Raw genomic sequence first — 14,065 nt, forward strand, 5'->3', positions numbered from 1 at the left:
AATGCTAATTCTTGAACCCCACCAGAGCTGCTGCATCGAAACCTGGGGGTAAACCCAATATTCTGCATTTCTTATCAAACTCTTTGGGTGATAACTAAGTGTCTGAAGAGATGACTGTTTCCTGAGCATAGGGCCCAAGGAGGGGAGCAGGACATGGGCAGCCAGACAGACACAGGGCCCTGTGCCTCAAGACACCTGTTTATTGGGGACACGACTCTGCGACAGGGATGACAGGAATCGTACCAAAAATAGCAACGTCTACAGGGCCCCTGATGGGGCTAGAAGGGTACAGTGCCCCCCACCCTCACCCCTTGTACAAAAATAAACTCTCACGCCTATGGACCAGCAAAGACTGGCAGAGTGGCTCCTCAACAGGGACACAAACCCTCTCTGCCAGCCCTGGGACTCCGTTCTTTGACCCTCACCTCTGCCACTTCTAAGGCACTGTGACTCCCTTGGGCTGGGTGGGTACCACCAGCCCACCCTCCTACGCCCGCCGCCCCCTCCACCTCTGGTCCGCCTGGGGCTGGGATATGGGTCCCACGCTGCCCCCTGCTGGCGTCTCTACCCAACTACCTCTAGCGCTCCCCCGCTCCGGCGGGGTAAGCTCACTAAGCTAATCGCCCCTGAGGGCTCACTACCGTTCTTGCCCCCCAAGCCCTGCCTCTCCCGGTCTGGACAGCCCGGAACCCTCCTCCCCTTCCTGCGAAGGACTGGGAGGGGTCTCTCCTGATGGTATGCGGACATAGGGTGGGGACGCGTCAGCCTGGGGTGGCCGGCGGCCCCTAGCCCGGCGACTGTGGTGCACTTGAAGGTGCAAGGCCATGAGCTCCGGGGCTCCAGTGGCGAAAGGGCAGAAGAGGCAGCGGTGGAGGGCACCCCCCGGCCCGGCCTCGCCTCCCGGCCCTGCCCGCAGGGACAGGTCCAGGGGTTCGGCCTCACCGCCTCGCCCGTTGCGCAGGGTCCTCCCAGGGCTGGCGGGCTTCCGACGGGACCCCGGCCCAGCACCGCTAGAAGGAGGCCGTGGGCTTGAGGCGCCCTCCACCCAGGCCGCAGGCTGCGGAGACGGCTTGGCTCCAGATGGCGGGGCCGAACCCCGCTGGGAAGGGGGCGGTGGCTCCGGGGGTGGCCCGGGGCCGGCCCCACTCCTCTGCTCCCTGTGGTGGCGTTGTAGGTGATACTTGAGCGAGCCGGACTGGGTGCCCGCGTAGTCGCAGTGCGGACACTTGTAGGGCCGCTCGCCTGGGGAGAGTGGGTGGGATAGGGTCACAGGGTCACGATCACAGCACGCACCCACCCGAATTTCGCCCAATTTACAGACCTCAACTTCAGAACCTCCCACCCACTTTGATTGAATGGAAGGTGCGTTTCCCAAGTGTTATCTAGCCAAACTGAACGCTTCACTTCCTGGGGTTTCGGCAGCCCTCACCTTTCTAGACCCCCAGTCCCTTCTCCACGCCGGAGGCTGCCTCCCTCACCTGTGTGCACTCGCAGATGCACTTTGAGGTGATGTGCCGAGCGGAAAGATTTTCCGCAGAAGGGACAATCCTTGCCGGTGGCACCCCGGCCCCCTTCAGGCCTGGTCCCTCCAACCAACAGCCCATTCTCTTCTGTAACACACACGTTAAGGGGAAGTCAGGGGGCCCTTCACCCTGTCCAGGTCCCACGCACCCACCCCACACCCACCCCATAAGGCTGCTTCCCCTCGGGGTCCAGGAGGAAACAGCAAGTATGGGGGAACCGGAACCTAAGTGGTTAGATTTGTTGTGACTAAAGAGTTAAGTGTTCTCAGATGATGGCAAAGTCTCCAGGAAAAAGCAAAACAAACAAATTAAAAAAAAAAAAACCTCAGGAGAAATAAAAGATAGGTTCTTTTAAAAAGGAAGCTACAAGGGCAGTGGCGGCGTTAAGAGTCAGAAGAGGACGCGGCGCACCCCGAGAGAGGAGGGTCCCTACATACCCTGCGTGGCGGTCGATCTCGCCTGGGCCCCAGCAGCAGGCGCAGAGTGCCCGGGTCCCTCACCCGGGCGCGGGTGCAGGGAAGCTAGAGGGCCCATTGACCTGCCCCGGGCCCAGGTCTCCTCCTCGGTCTCCACCACCTCCTCTTCCTCCTCGGGCTCCTCCGCACGGTGCCGGCGAGCCCGGGCCGGTAGAGCAGATAGCGGGCGGAAGCCTCCGAAGCTGCGGCCGGCCCCCGGCTCAGCACCCTCGCCATTGGGCCGGCCCTCGCCAGCTCGCAGGCTCAGGTAGCCCAAGAGGCTCGGGGGCTCACGGCGCTCGGCCGGGGTAGGCGCCGGGGCCAAGAGGAGCGCTGGCCCCAACGGCTCATAGGCCAGCAGGCCCAGGTCAGGAGGCTGGGGAGCCCGGGCAGGCCCGGAGCCAGGCCCCGGGGCGCGCAGTGGGCCCAGCTTGCTGGCGTGCACCTTCATGTGGTTCTTAAGGAACCAGGGCTCCTTGAAGCAGCGGCCGCACACGGGACACGCGTGATCGAAGGAGGCCTTGTGCTTGCGCATGTGGCCCTTGAGAAACCAAGACTGTGTAAAGCTCTGGCCGCACACTTGGCAGCGGAACTCCGGAGGCGCTGGGGGCTCCTCGGGAGCTGTAGGAGCTGGGGCCGGGTTTGCCTCACGTTCGGGCTCCGGCTCTGGCTCCGGCTCGGGGACTGATCTGGGTTCGGGCTGGGGTGGAGGCTGAGCCTGGGGCGCAGCGGAGGTGGCCGCCAGAGGGCGCTCGGGAGCTCCATGGGCGGTCAGGCTGTGGTGCAGCAGCTCCTCCTCCTGGCTGGCGCCGAAACTGCACAGGCCACACTTCCAGGGCCTGTGCAGGATGTGCAGGTGGCGTTCCCGCTCCGCCAAGGTGCGAAACTTGCCTTTGCAGTAGGGGCAACGGAAGGCGGACGATGAAGGAGCTTGGGGCCGCGCCAAGCCCTCAGTCGCAGGGGCGGCCTGCATGCCGCCTGAGCTTCGGGCTCTCCCCAGTCGGGCCTCGCGCAGTAGCGCACGCTCTTCCAACTCCAGCAACAGGCGTGCAGCAGGACTACGTGGGCGCTCGGGCTGGTGTGTGCGCAGGTGCGAGCGCAGCAGAGCCCGCTGCGCCGCACGGTGGCCGCAGTGAGGGCACTGGAAGGCCTGGGCGCCTGGGTGTGCCCGCAGGTGCAAAGCCAGGATAGAGTTGAAGCGGAAGCGCTTCCCGCATACAGGGCAGGGGAAGCGCCGTTCGCCTGCACGACTCTCAGACCAGCTCACTGCTCCCATCCCAGGTGACCCTGTGCTCACGGCTGGCCCGTTGGAGTATCGCTGCAGATCCAGCTCGCCGTCGAAAGCCGGCGGCGACGGCGCTAAGTGGCCGCTCGGGGCACGGGGACGTGAGCCCTGTGGAGAAAGATCTGCGTAGAGCAAAGGGTGAAGGTAGAGCTGTAAAGGAAGCAAGGGCATCGCCTTGAGGGCCAGAAAGACGACACGAGGGAAGGTGGGCTGGGGTCTGAACTAGGAACACAGGGTGCCACTCACCTCGGGAAGTTGGGGGGGCTGTGTGGGAATCGAGATGTCAGGGCCAAGGAGTTAACTTCTAACAATGGGAGGTCAAAGAGAGAGAGAGGTAGGCAGGAGAGGGAGTATACAGTTGTAGGTAGGTACTTGTAGGTTGAAGTCAGAGCTTCACTCACCTCCATGGACCCCCTTCACATTCTTTGGTTCTGGGGAGTGCAGGAAAGAGGAGGAAAGGCTGCTAATGAAGGCAACAGGTGCTGTGGAGCTAAAGCAAGAGACAGATTTGGAGGAAAAGGTGAGCCCTAGTTTTCAGCAGTAAAGTCACTCCCTACCCCTAGACTCCCAGCACTCTGTATTCCAAAAACCAATCCCTTCTCCCTACTTGCATCTTGAGGCATGAAGGGGCTGCTGTACTCAAAAACTGTACCCCTTGATTTGCCAAGCCCACCAGCCTCCCAGATAATTCAGATTGCTTCCCCAAATTCTGTATTTTAAATGCATGGTCCAGAACAACCACAGCTACCACCCTACCCCCTGGCGGTGGGGAAGACCATCACAGTATGCCCCCCTCCCATGTAGGTTGGGCTGTACAGTATGGTGAGCAAATGGGGTGGGCTTGACATGCTCCCCAGTTATCCAAGTGGGACCAGTTGCTCTGAGAACCCTGACCAGCCAGCCACACATCCTTCCAGGTTCCACAGTGCTTCCTTCTGCCCTTACCCTTTCTGTCTTTCCCCCCTTCATTCTCCCTCCCTCTGCCTGGATTCCTGATCCATTCATTTCCATTCATTACAGAGACTCATTCATGCATGGGAGAGAAACACCTCCCAGCAGCAGTCTGAAGACAGACAGAGGGGGAGGGGCATGAAGGGGGAGGGAGAAGGAACGAAGAGAGAGTTGGGGGAGGAGTGGAAGTTAAGGGGCACAGCTAGCCTGGGGAAGAGGTTAAAAACTGCAAATACCGTACGGGATTCATCCCCTTGTTTCAAACCTTGGAGCCTGCAGTATGATGGGGCATCTGAGCCCCTTTGTCCAGGGCTGTTCTGAGGCAGGCTTTCCTCCTCTCTGCAGGGGAGAGGCTCCCTCACACAAGAGGAGGATTACACTGGCTCTGAGCTCAAGAGGCTGGAGTGAGGGACGGGGGGCGGGGCTGGGCCATCTGCACAGATAGGGACTCAGCACATGCTCTGAGCAGGAAGGGGTTAAAATTCTCCAGGCTAAAATTCCCTAGGCCTGGGACTTGCAGAGCTCCAGTACTGGGGAAGAAGAGCATTGAGAGGAAGAGGATGGGGGGTGGGAGGGGGGTACTGATCCTAAGCTGCAGAGGAGTTCATTCAGCATGAGGACTTAGAAGAAACCCCAGAATCAAGATTCATGGAAGTAGGCCTGGAGGATGACCAGAAGTCATCTAGTCTACCTTTCTGCCTCATATAGAATTGTATCTGGTCAAGGCTAAATGAATGTGGGCCTAACCTTTTTTTTTTTTTTTTTTTTTTTTTTTGGCCTAAGAAAGAATGTTTGAGATATAAAGAACTTCTTTACAATAGGCATCATGAAACTGAAATAGGTTACTGAGAAAGAAAAAGATGCAAGCATTACTTTGCCTAAGGATCTTTAATGGAAAAGAACTGGGCCAAGCGTCAACCTGCCTGTCAGCAGAGAGAAAAAGCTCTGGAGGTCCAAGGCTTCTTCAATTTTTGACATTTATTGTATGTGTTAAGACTCCATGAAGGGGCAGGTACCTGTTACATGTGGAATCTGGGCTATAGGATTATTATTAGCAGACGATTAATTAACAAAGTGTCCTTGTCCAAGGGTCACTAGGCGACTTCCACTACCATTTAATATGTGTATTTCTGTAGCTTCAAATTAGGGCGCCCTCTCTCATCCTCTGGATCTTTTCCTGGGACTAAGAGCCTCACCAGGCTCACCGAATAGTGTCACAAAAGGTGAATTAGAATAAGACTGAGGTGTACAAGGCTATTGTAGTCCTGGTCTGAACATTGATAACCCTACAACCTTCACTAAATCACTTAACTTCCCAGTTTACTCATCAGTAAAATAGAGGATTGGACTAATTTATATTGTTAGTCCCGTCCTGCTCAAAAAAAAAAAAATGTTTGTTGTTCTAAGTTACAGGACTCATTTGGACCCCAGAGAGATGTTAAAACAAATGGTCATCCCTTCAGTACCATGGAGAGTGCAGTGGGCTACCACAGAAGCCACTTTGGCCACCTCAGTACCATAGATAGAGTTATGAGGTGCTAGAGGGGCTGTTTGCCATTTTAGCATCACAGATACAACACAGAAAAGCTAGAGCATTTTTTTTTCCCGTTCCTATCTGGAAACCATAGAAAAAAACCCAGTGGCACCAGAGGGATTATTTTGGCCTTTTGGATGTCACTGAAAATAGAAAGAGCTAATAGAAAATAGATGTAACTAGAAGAATTTTAATTAGCTATACGGAGCGTCCTGACAGTTACAGTTTGTACATCCTGGAATGAGTTACTGAGGCATCATATTTGGGTCCATCACATTCTGTTGCTCTCCTGGGGATTCCCGGAACATCCTGGTGTACAGCCAATCTGGTATATTCAGAGGAAGCAGATGGTGGTTGCGGGGGGGGGGGGGGGAGGTGGATGCTGGGAATACTGCATGGTCATAGCTGACTAACCTATGGGCACATACTCTGATTCTGAGAAGATTCTAGGGCCCCTAAAACTGTCTGTAGGATAGCAAGCGAAATCTCCTATGAAGCTGGCCTCATATCTGAGGCAAGAAGAGTGGGAATAGGGCAAAGCTTCCTCTCCCAAAACAAAACGATAAACCACTTTGCACATAGCAGTTTCCAGAACAGAAATACAGTGATATGCAAGAAGGCCCAGACTGAAGCTGAACTCCCCAGCAGGGAAAGTTTCCCCAGAGGATGGCCTAAAATCAACAAAACTCACTGAGGTACCTTCCCAGGCCCAATCAAGATCTCTTCAATCATCTCTGTGTCAAACCAGGTTCCAGACACCTGATCGTGTGATTTTTTTCTTAGCAGGGGAAAGAACTAAGAGAGACTGGGATACTATCAACTGCCTTGGAACTGAGGTCATGTGTGTATTGCCCCTGGGCAATAATCACAGAGTTTTCCATAGTCAAGACTTAAACACCATCCTCCAGACTTGGCCAGACAGCAGCACTGACCTACTTTCCACCCCCACTGGGAATCAGGGGTTATCTTGCCCTTATTTGGATTCTATAAGGATGCAGGGCCAGGGATAGGTATCAGAAACCTTTCAAAAGCAACAGGCCAATTATCCTCACGTTCTGGGGCAGCTGGTAGGGAAGTGGCTGTGGACCACTAAACCCTAGTAAAGAAGGATGGAATGGTTGGTGAAAAAACTTAGAAACAACAAGGACAGGTACATAGAAGTATCTATGTCCTAAATGGACCACAAAAACTGTCCCTCAAGTTTTGTAATTCAAAAGTTTCTAGGGTCACAGTATAAGGAGCAAGGGTTCAGGACTTCTGGGGTCCAGCTGTAACTGTCTCTTGTCACCTCTAACACCACAGTTTTCTGTCTTGAGAATCCTACACCTCCCAAATCTGCTAACAATTATGATTACCACTGCACTAAATGGGGTTAAAAGGAAAAAGGGGCTTCTTAGGTGGTCTTGAGTCAAGACTCCCTTGATCACACAGACACGCCAGTAGTTTGCTTTAATGGTCTCTTCTTCATGGCCCTCTGAACCTCACTGCTCAGATAGCTCCTCCAAACCCACTCCACTGTGCAGCTCACTAGCCATTTTGGACTGAGTTCTCGGTAAAGCCGCCTTCCCTCCTTCTTTCTGTCCTCACTTTCCTGAGTTGAGGACATAGAACCTCAGCCATGGACTCCAAAGGTACAGAAGGAGGCGAGAGGAAGGCACATCTGCTCACCTGCTGCCACCCCACCATGGGGAATCTTATCCCAGAGGCATGTCCTAACACAACCCCAATTTTGATTTTGAAAGTTCTGGAGGACCTGGGTTTGGGGAAGGGGGACATGTTGCCAGCCCTAAGTCCCCTTTACTGGAGCTGACCCTAGAAAAGTCAGTCTTAGCACCCATGTGAGCCTCAGTCTTCAGACTGGGAAGTAGGGGTGATGGAGGGAGCCTCTGAGAAAATCCCCCTCCCAGAAATAGGCTGCTAAGTAGGGTAGGACCTGCAATCTGCCCGAGAGGTTTCTCCAGCAGCACCTCAGACCCCTCCCCAGGAAGATAAGCCAGAAGAATGATGGGGGGCAGGGTTGAGAGATAGGGAGGCCAAGGCTCAGCTACCCCCGGCCAGGAGAACAAAAGCTGAGTTACAGCCGCCTCCGCTGCTGCCGCGGGCCGAGCTCTTTGTGACACTTTGTTTGGGACGCAAAGAGGGAAGCACCCCCCATCCTCTCCCCTCCCCCGCCACCCCGTGCTCCCGGAGAGTTTGGGCTCCTTCCCCCTCCCCCACAAGCCCTACCTGGGCCGGGGGCTGCGGGGGTGCACATCCACTCAGGCTCGCGGCTCTGCCGCCCCTCACCCCCAGGCCCCTCGCGCCCTGCCTTCGGGCCCCTACAAAGACACCCCCCACCTCCGCCCCCACATATTCCCCCCAGTTGGCCCTTCCCTTTGGTGTCTGCTCCCCCAGCTCCGCCACCTGGCCCCCCCTCCCTCGGGGCCCCCCAGCTCTCCAGGCTTCCGAGGCCGCCACCCCCACCCCGCCCCCCCAGGAGCTCTGGGCGAAGTTTGCTTGGGGCCGAGCCGGCGCCCCTCCCCCGCCCCCGCCCCCTGCACCTGCTCCGAGCCGGGCGCGCGGAGCGGGCCCCCCCTCCGGGAGGGGGGAGGGGGCCGGGGGCGGGAGCCGGGTGGCGGACGGGGGGGCCCGGGAGTGGGGGGAGCGGCTACTCACGAGCCCCGGGCGGGCGGCGGCGGAGCGGGCGGCGGCGGCGGCGGCGGGCGGCGGGCCGGCGGCGCGGGCGTCAGCGTTACGTGGGGCCGGGGGAGATGCGCCGGGCCCCGGCCCCCCCGCCCCCGGCCCGGCCCCCGCCCCCTCCCCGGTCCCCCGCCCCCGGCCCTGGCCCGCATTGTGTGCGGCGGGAGGCGGCCCGGCCATTAGCATGCGGGGGGCGGCGCGGCGGGGCTGGGAGCCGCGCGGGAGCCGGGCTCTGGCTCCAGGGACTGGGAGCTGGGGACCCCGGGAGCCGCGAGAGGCGGCCGCCAGGGGCGGGGTGCGGGCGGTTTGGAGACGGGGGGCACCGTCGGAGGGAGGGAGGAAGGGAGGGAGCGGGGGTGGGGCGCACAGACGATTCCAACAGGAGACTGGAAGAGATTTTGAAAGGTCATCTCGTCCTTCCCCCAGCCTCCAAGCAGCACTGCCCCTCCCACCCCAAACCCGGACATACCAGGGAAGGAGTTGGCTCTGCCGCTCTTTCTGCCCCAACATGCACAGACTCGGGAAGTTCTTCCTGGGGTTTTATCTCAAAGCCTCTCCCTTACAATTTCTGTCTCTCTTTTGGGGGAGGAGGAGGGGCGATTATAGAGATAGTTAATGTCGGCCGTATAAGAAACATTATTAAAGTTACTCTTCGGTCCTTTCCGTTCTTGATAAACAATTCCTGCTCCTTCCTCTCGAATTCTATTTTCCATTCCTCAAGTCACTTTCATGGCTCTTCAATACAACAAATATTTACTGAGTGCTTACTAAGTGCCAGGCACCGGGCTCAGCGCTGTGGGGGATGAAAGAGAAGTGGTATCTTCCTTCTAAGCGATTGTAGTCTAGACTACAAACTGGTAAGTAGTATACTCAGATTTAGTCAATATTTACTGAATGCCTGTTCACCTGTCTAATAGTATATAATCTTTCCAATAACCCTCTATAATAAAATTAGTCCCCATTTACAAGTAAGAAAAATGAGACTTCAGGGAGTCTCTTTCTCCAATGGCCTGCAAGCTCTGGGGTCCTCAGTGCAAGCCCAACATCTCACATCGCCAGCAAATAAAATTAATGCACATGGGAATCGAGGAGGAGTAGACACACAACGGTTTTCTGGATCCCTTTAAAATGTGACTCCCACTCGCTGGGAAAGAAAAGAGTAGATACGATGCCCCGCCAATGTTGGCACAGCACGGATGGGGCAGAAGTGGCTTACAAAAAGGTCGCTTGCTTCCCAGGACCCTGCCTCCTGGTACTAACTTCTGGGGTCCTCTGGCATAGTCCCCTCTTATCGTCAGCAACAAGCAATAATAGTAGTGATGATGACAATAGACACTAACATTGAGCACTTATGTGCCAGGTTCTGGGCTAAGCTCTTCTTCCATGCTGAAAGCAACCCCTTGAGGCTGGTATTATTTAACTTCCTTTTACAGATAAGGGAACAGAGAGATTAAGCAACTTGCTAAGGGCCCCCAGGTAGATCTGGGATTTGAACAGAGATCTGGTTACCTCCAGACCTCAGGCTCTGTACCAAGATGGGCCTTTCCTATTATATCTTTAATCTATAGAGTATATTTGGGCCCAGCTGGTTGTGCTTCTGACTGTAGAAATGTGTCCCCAGCTTAGCTTCTGAATAACACCTTTAGTGTATGGGCATCAAGCTTATCAGTGTGACCTCATCAGCACCGCGAAAGTTATTAAGCACCCACCCCAAATCAACAACTCTTCATAGTCATATCGTTAGCCCCCTTTTATCAGTGAACAAACAGGTTCAAATAGGTAGAAAAATGTATCTAATAGGCCACACATAGTGGCTCACACCTGTAATCCCAGCAGTTTGAGAGGCCAAGGAAGGGGTATCTCTTGAGCCTACGAGTTTGAGACCAGCTCAGGCAACTTGGTGAGACCCTGTCTCTACAAAAAATTTAAAAATTAGCTAGACACAGTGGCATGTGCCTGTCATCCCAGCTACTTGGGAGGCTGAGGCAGGATGATTATTTGAGCCCAGAAGGTGGAGGCTACAGTGAGCCATGATGGTGGCACTGCATTCCAGCCTGGGCGACAGTGAGCCCCTGTCTCCACATAATAATAATAATAGGCTGGGCATGGTGGCTCATGCCTGTAATCCCAACACTTTGGAAGGCCAAGGCGGGTGGATCACTGGAGTTTGGGAGTTCGAGACCAGCTTGACCAACATGGAGAAACCCCATCTTTACTAAAAATACAAAATTAGCCAGGTGTGGTAGAGCATGCCTGTAATCCCAGCTACCTGGGAGGCTGAGGCAGGAGAATTGCCTGAATCCAGGAGGCAGAGGTTACGGTGAGCGGAGATCAAGCCATTGCATTCCAGCCTGGGCAACAAAAGTGAAACTCCACCTCTAATAATAATAATAATAATAATAATGGATCTAAGATCACACAGATGGAAAAGCAGCAGAGCTAAGATTTCAGTCCAGGTCTGTCTGGCTATGAGGCACCTTCTCTCTCAAAAATATTAATTGTTACAATAGTATCCTTTCCAAGACTCACTATTTGAGGATCATATATATATATGTACATATATATATGTCCAGCTGCAGGTTATCATTGAATCAAAAACAATTCCCACTATAAACAGGACGCCCCATCCACTTAGTGTTCAATTCAGAGTAAAACCTTCAAGAAAGGGAAGGGAGACCGTCCAGAAAGTGAGAGGCAAGAAAGCCACTGGAATTCAACCTTACCTGGTCTGGGGGCAAAGCTGCAAGTAGTAATGACAGGGGACCAATCCAGACAGAAAGTAAGGTCTCTAGGGAAGGACAAGTAATGTGAGGGGAAAGCCAAAGAAAGGAGTAAGATTATATGGAAATGAGGAGAAATTGAGGTCTAGAGTGATAGTGTCCCTGATTAAGTGAAACCAGAAGAGGAACCCAGGATGGGCAGAAATGGGGGTAATGAGAAATGGGAACAGAGTGGGGTCAGGCTAGATGTCTTGTGAAGTGAACTGAGGCTGGTATGTACCCAGGGCCACTCCCTAGATCCTTAGACCTTCACAGAAACCTTTGCCCCACCACACCCCATCTCTGACAGCCTTTCTCTGCCAGGACAAGTTTGTCGTCTGCTCTGAGCTATCAAGCCCCTCAGAAGTCGTAGGACCCAGCTGAATCCCATCCCTTTGGAGTAGCTACTTCAGACTAGGTAGGTGTGAGGTCCTGGACCTCAAATCCCTGGATATTGGGAGTGGGCAGAGGTGTAGCTGAAAGATATGTTGTTGCATGTCCTGTCTCCTAATAGACAGACCCATAATGCATTTTTCCCAGCCTAAGAAGCACCTAGTTCTTGTGGGTAAAGGAGCCATGGAAGATAGAGCTGGTCAGCAAGAGCAGGAGAGACACAACCTTCGTCTGGAAAAGCTACAACGCTGGGCAAGGCACAGGCGGAGTGGGCACCTCTTGGTGCTGGCGGTGAGGCCAGGCTACCCCATCCCAGGTCTCAGCATGTCCACTTGTACCCAGTTCAGTTCCGTCCATTTATCCATCCATGTTGAGTGAGCACCTACCATGTACCAGAAAATGTGCTAGGTTCTAAATGGGAGGAGGGTGGAGAAAACAGAAATAAACAAGGCAAGACCCTTAATCTCCAAGTAGCTTCCATCTTGTGGGGAAAACATACAGGTAAGTAACTAAACTACAATATGAGGTGGAAAAAATTAAATGATACTTAATGTTTAATGATCACTTCCTTCATTGCTCTGGGTTGACTGCTTTCCTCCATCCTGCATAAAATCCTGTTTGCTGATCTCTAAAGAGGTAGGAGTTATGAGAAGGGAAAGGAATCCCTGACAGTTCCTCCTCAATTACCCTCCCCTGACCCCCAGGTGAGCCAGCTATGGCTGGCAGTGGTTGTGGTGCCCTTTGCCCTCTCAGTCGCCTGCCTGAACTCTGATTGCCACATGGCTACAGTGCTGCCTCTTGGGCCTGGAGTCTCAGTAAGACCCACCACAAGGGAGGGTGGAAGGAAAGTCCCAGGGCCCCTTCCTAACATAACCAGAGCTCAACACTTGCCCTTCTCACCATTCAGGGTCTTCTCACTGGGATTGTCACTCTTGAGCTTCGCAGAGCACCCCGCCTCTGGAAGGTGAGAGGGAAGAGAATACAGTACTGTTCTCCCACTCTCTAAAACAGACATCTACACCCCTCAGCCTAGGAAGTAAGCGGCTAAGTGTTGACTTGCCCTCTCAGCTGTCACCATTGACTGGACTCAGTGACTGATGAGGGAAAGCAAAAAAGTTAGAGGGCTTTTGGCCCTGTTTGGAAGCTTAGAAGCAGGAAGTGAGTTTTGTCTTCAGCTAGGCTGCAAGTGGGGATTGAGGTTGGAATGAGTCCTGAGGCTGGGCAGGACTGAGCTGGCTCACTGGCAGGTGCAGGCCATGATGATATTCAACACTTTCAACTTGATCTTGGGTTTCATCGTGGTGGTGGTCGAGGTGATGAAGACAGCCTTGGGGCCTGCCCCAACTGCCCCCTCCAAGGTACTGGCAAATGAAGGGGAGGTGGGAAGATGAGGAGACAAGAGATGGAGAGCGAAAAGGGCAAGGGCAAACAGGTGCGGGATCCCTGCGTTCTCAGCCCTGTCTACCTGCAGCAGGCTGGCGTGCTGGTGCTGGAGCTCAGTGCTGAGGCCTTCACCCTAGGGGGAGTGCTGGTCTCAGTGCATGCCCTATTCTTGCTGAGCCAGAGGAAACCCGGATGCTGCAGGAGCCAGAGTCTACACTACCAGGAGCTGCAGGAGGTATGGGAGCAGGGAGGAAAGAATGAATAGCTAGCTGCCAACTAATTTTTCCACTGGCTATCCTGGTCAGTGGCACTTAAGGGAAAACGATGAGGCAGGAGGTCCTAGAAAAGAAGAGGTCCTAGAATGAAACTGATTGGCTTTCGCTGGCTTCGGACATTTCTCCCCTAATGGTGGGTAAGAGGGAAGTGGGAATCCAAATGATTGAGGTTAAAAGAGTGGGAAAGCTGCCTAAATATTGAAAGGACTATGGGAAACAGGAGAAAAAATTGGGCAGGAGAAAGCAGTTGCTTCTGTCTGGGGTTTCTTCTTTCTCACCTCTACAATTTGCTCACACCTTTCTCTGGTTTTCAGGGCTTCTCTGAGTTGGAGGAGATTCCTGGTTTGGAGAATGGTCCCACGGTGGCCAACACAGGAGCAAATGAGAGAGCGGGACAGCGGGAACAGACACCTGTTGCTCTCCTTCCACCCTGAGAGAATGCTCTCCAGACATTCCCGCATCCCACCCCACCAAACTCAGAAGTTAGCTGGGATCCCTTGAGTCCAATATGAAGTCCAGGAGTGCCTTCAGTTTTCACTCAGAGCAGGCCCCTTTTTCGTTCCTTCCCTCTTAGGGGAAGATCTACCTGGACATTCGAATATATCCTCACCTCACCACCCTGAAAAGCTGCTTTCTCACTTCCATCCATATCCTCCCTCCCTGTCACCTCCCTACAGAGCTTCACATCTGCCTCATCTCACTCTTCTCTTCGGTCCACCTTTTATAATCCCATCCACTTCAAACCTCGGACCCTGCACACGCCAACTCCCTGAATCCAATTCAGGAGTGTTCCAGTTCCCCTTTCGATCCAGCTTTCTACTGCTGCGA

The 14,065-nt window shown here is 54.2% G+C and overlaps 2 protein-coding genes across 10 annotated transcripts; one reads left to right on the forward strand and one right to left on the reverse strand.

The window, feature by feature from the left end:
• Positions 1–160: 160 nt before the first annotated feature.
• Positions 161–13,605, reverse strand: ZNF219 (zinc finger protein 219). Of its 8 annotated transcripts, none has more exons than XM_010335103.3 (5): positions 8,897–9,337; positions 3,665–3,753; positions 1,961–3,385; positions 1,479–1,610; positions 161–1,242 (listed from the first exon to the last, which is right to left on the reverse strand). In XM_010335103.3, the coding sequence occupies exons 1-5, from the start codon at positions 8,935–8,937 to the stop codon at positions 638–640; spliced, it is 2,292 nt and encodes a 763-aa protein (XP_010333405.3). In that variant the 5' UTR covers positions 8,938–9,337; the 3' UTR covers positions 161–637. The 8 variants fall into 8 exon arrangements, with proteins under 8 accessions (XP_010333405.3, XP_003924410.1, XP_074249289.1 ...); XM_003924361.4 differs by having other exon boundaries at positions 1,961–3,371; positions 8,897–8,947; XM_074393188.1 differs by lacking the exon at positions 8,897–9,337 and adding an exon at positions 8,404–8,852.
• Positions 11,395–13,671, forward strand: TMEM253 (transmembrane protein 253). 2 transcript variants are annotated; one of them, XM_010335109.3, is made up of 7 exons: positions 11,395–11,604; positions 11,727–11,870; positions 12,284–12,394; positions 12,487–12,543; positions 12,827–12,937; positions 13,051–13,197; positions 13,552–13,671. In XM_010335109.3, the coding sequence occupies exons 2-7, from the start codon at positions 11,763–11,765 to the stop codon at positions 13,669–13,671; spliced, it is 654 nt and encodes a 217-aa protein (XP_010333411.1). In that variant the 5' UTR covers positions 11,395–11,604; positions 11,727–11,762. The 2 variants fall into 2 exon arrangements, with proteins under 2 accessions (XP_010333411.1, XP_074249293.1); XM_074393192.1 differs by lacking the exon at positions 11,395–11,604 and having other exon boundaries at positions 11,662–11,870.
• Positions 13,672–14,065: the final 394 nt, after the last annotated feature.

The sequence above is a fragment of the Saimiri boliviensis genome, chromosome 2, assembly GCF_048565385.1.
Source record: "Saimiri boliviensis isolate mSaiBol1 chromosome 2, mSaiBol1.pri, whole genome shotgun sequence".
NCBI classification, from domain to species: domain Eukaryota; kingdom Metazoa; phylum Chordata; class Mammalia; order Primates; family Cebidae; genus Saimiri; species Saimiri boliviensis.

Bases quoted from the DNA above. Each gene is read 5' to 3' on its own strand.
- ZNF219 (XM_074393188.1), bottom strand. From the start codon at position 8,579: ATGCGGGCCAGGGCCGGGGGCGGGGGACCGGGGAGGGGGCGGGGGCCG. The intron at 3,386-3,664 runs GTGAGTGAAGCT...TGCTCTACGCAG, and splicing joins TGTGAAGGGGGTCCATGGAG to ATCTTTCTCCACAGGGCTCA. The intron at 1,243-1,478 runs GTGAGGGAGGCA...CACTCTCCCCAG, and splicing joins GCATCTGCGAGTGCACACAG to GCGAGCGGCCCTACAAGTGT.
- TMEM253 (XM_074393192.1), top strand. From the start codon at position 11,682: ATGTCCTGTCTCCTAATAGACAGACCCATAATGCATTTTTCCCAGCCT. The intron at 12,395-12,486 runs GTAAGACCCACC...CTCACCATTCAG, and splicing joins CTCTTGGGCCTGGAGTCTCA to GGTCTTCTCACTGGGATTGT. The intron at 12,544-12,826 runs GTGAGAGGGAAG...GCTCACTGGCAG, and splicing joins GAGCACCCCGCCTCTGGAAG to GTGCAGGCCATGATGATATT.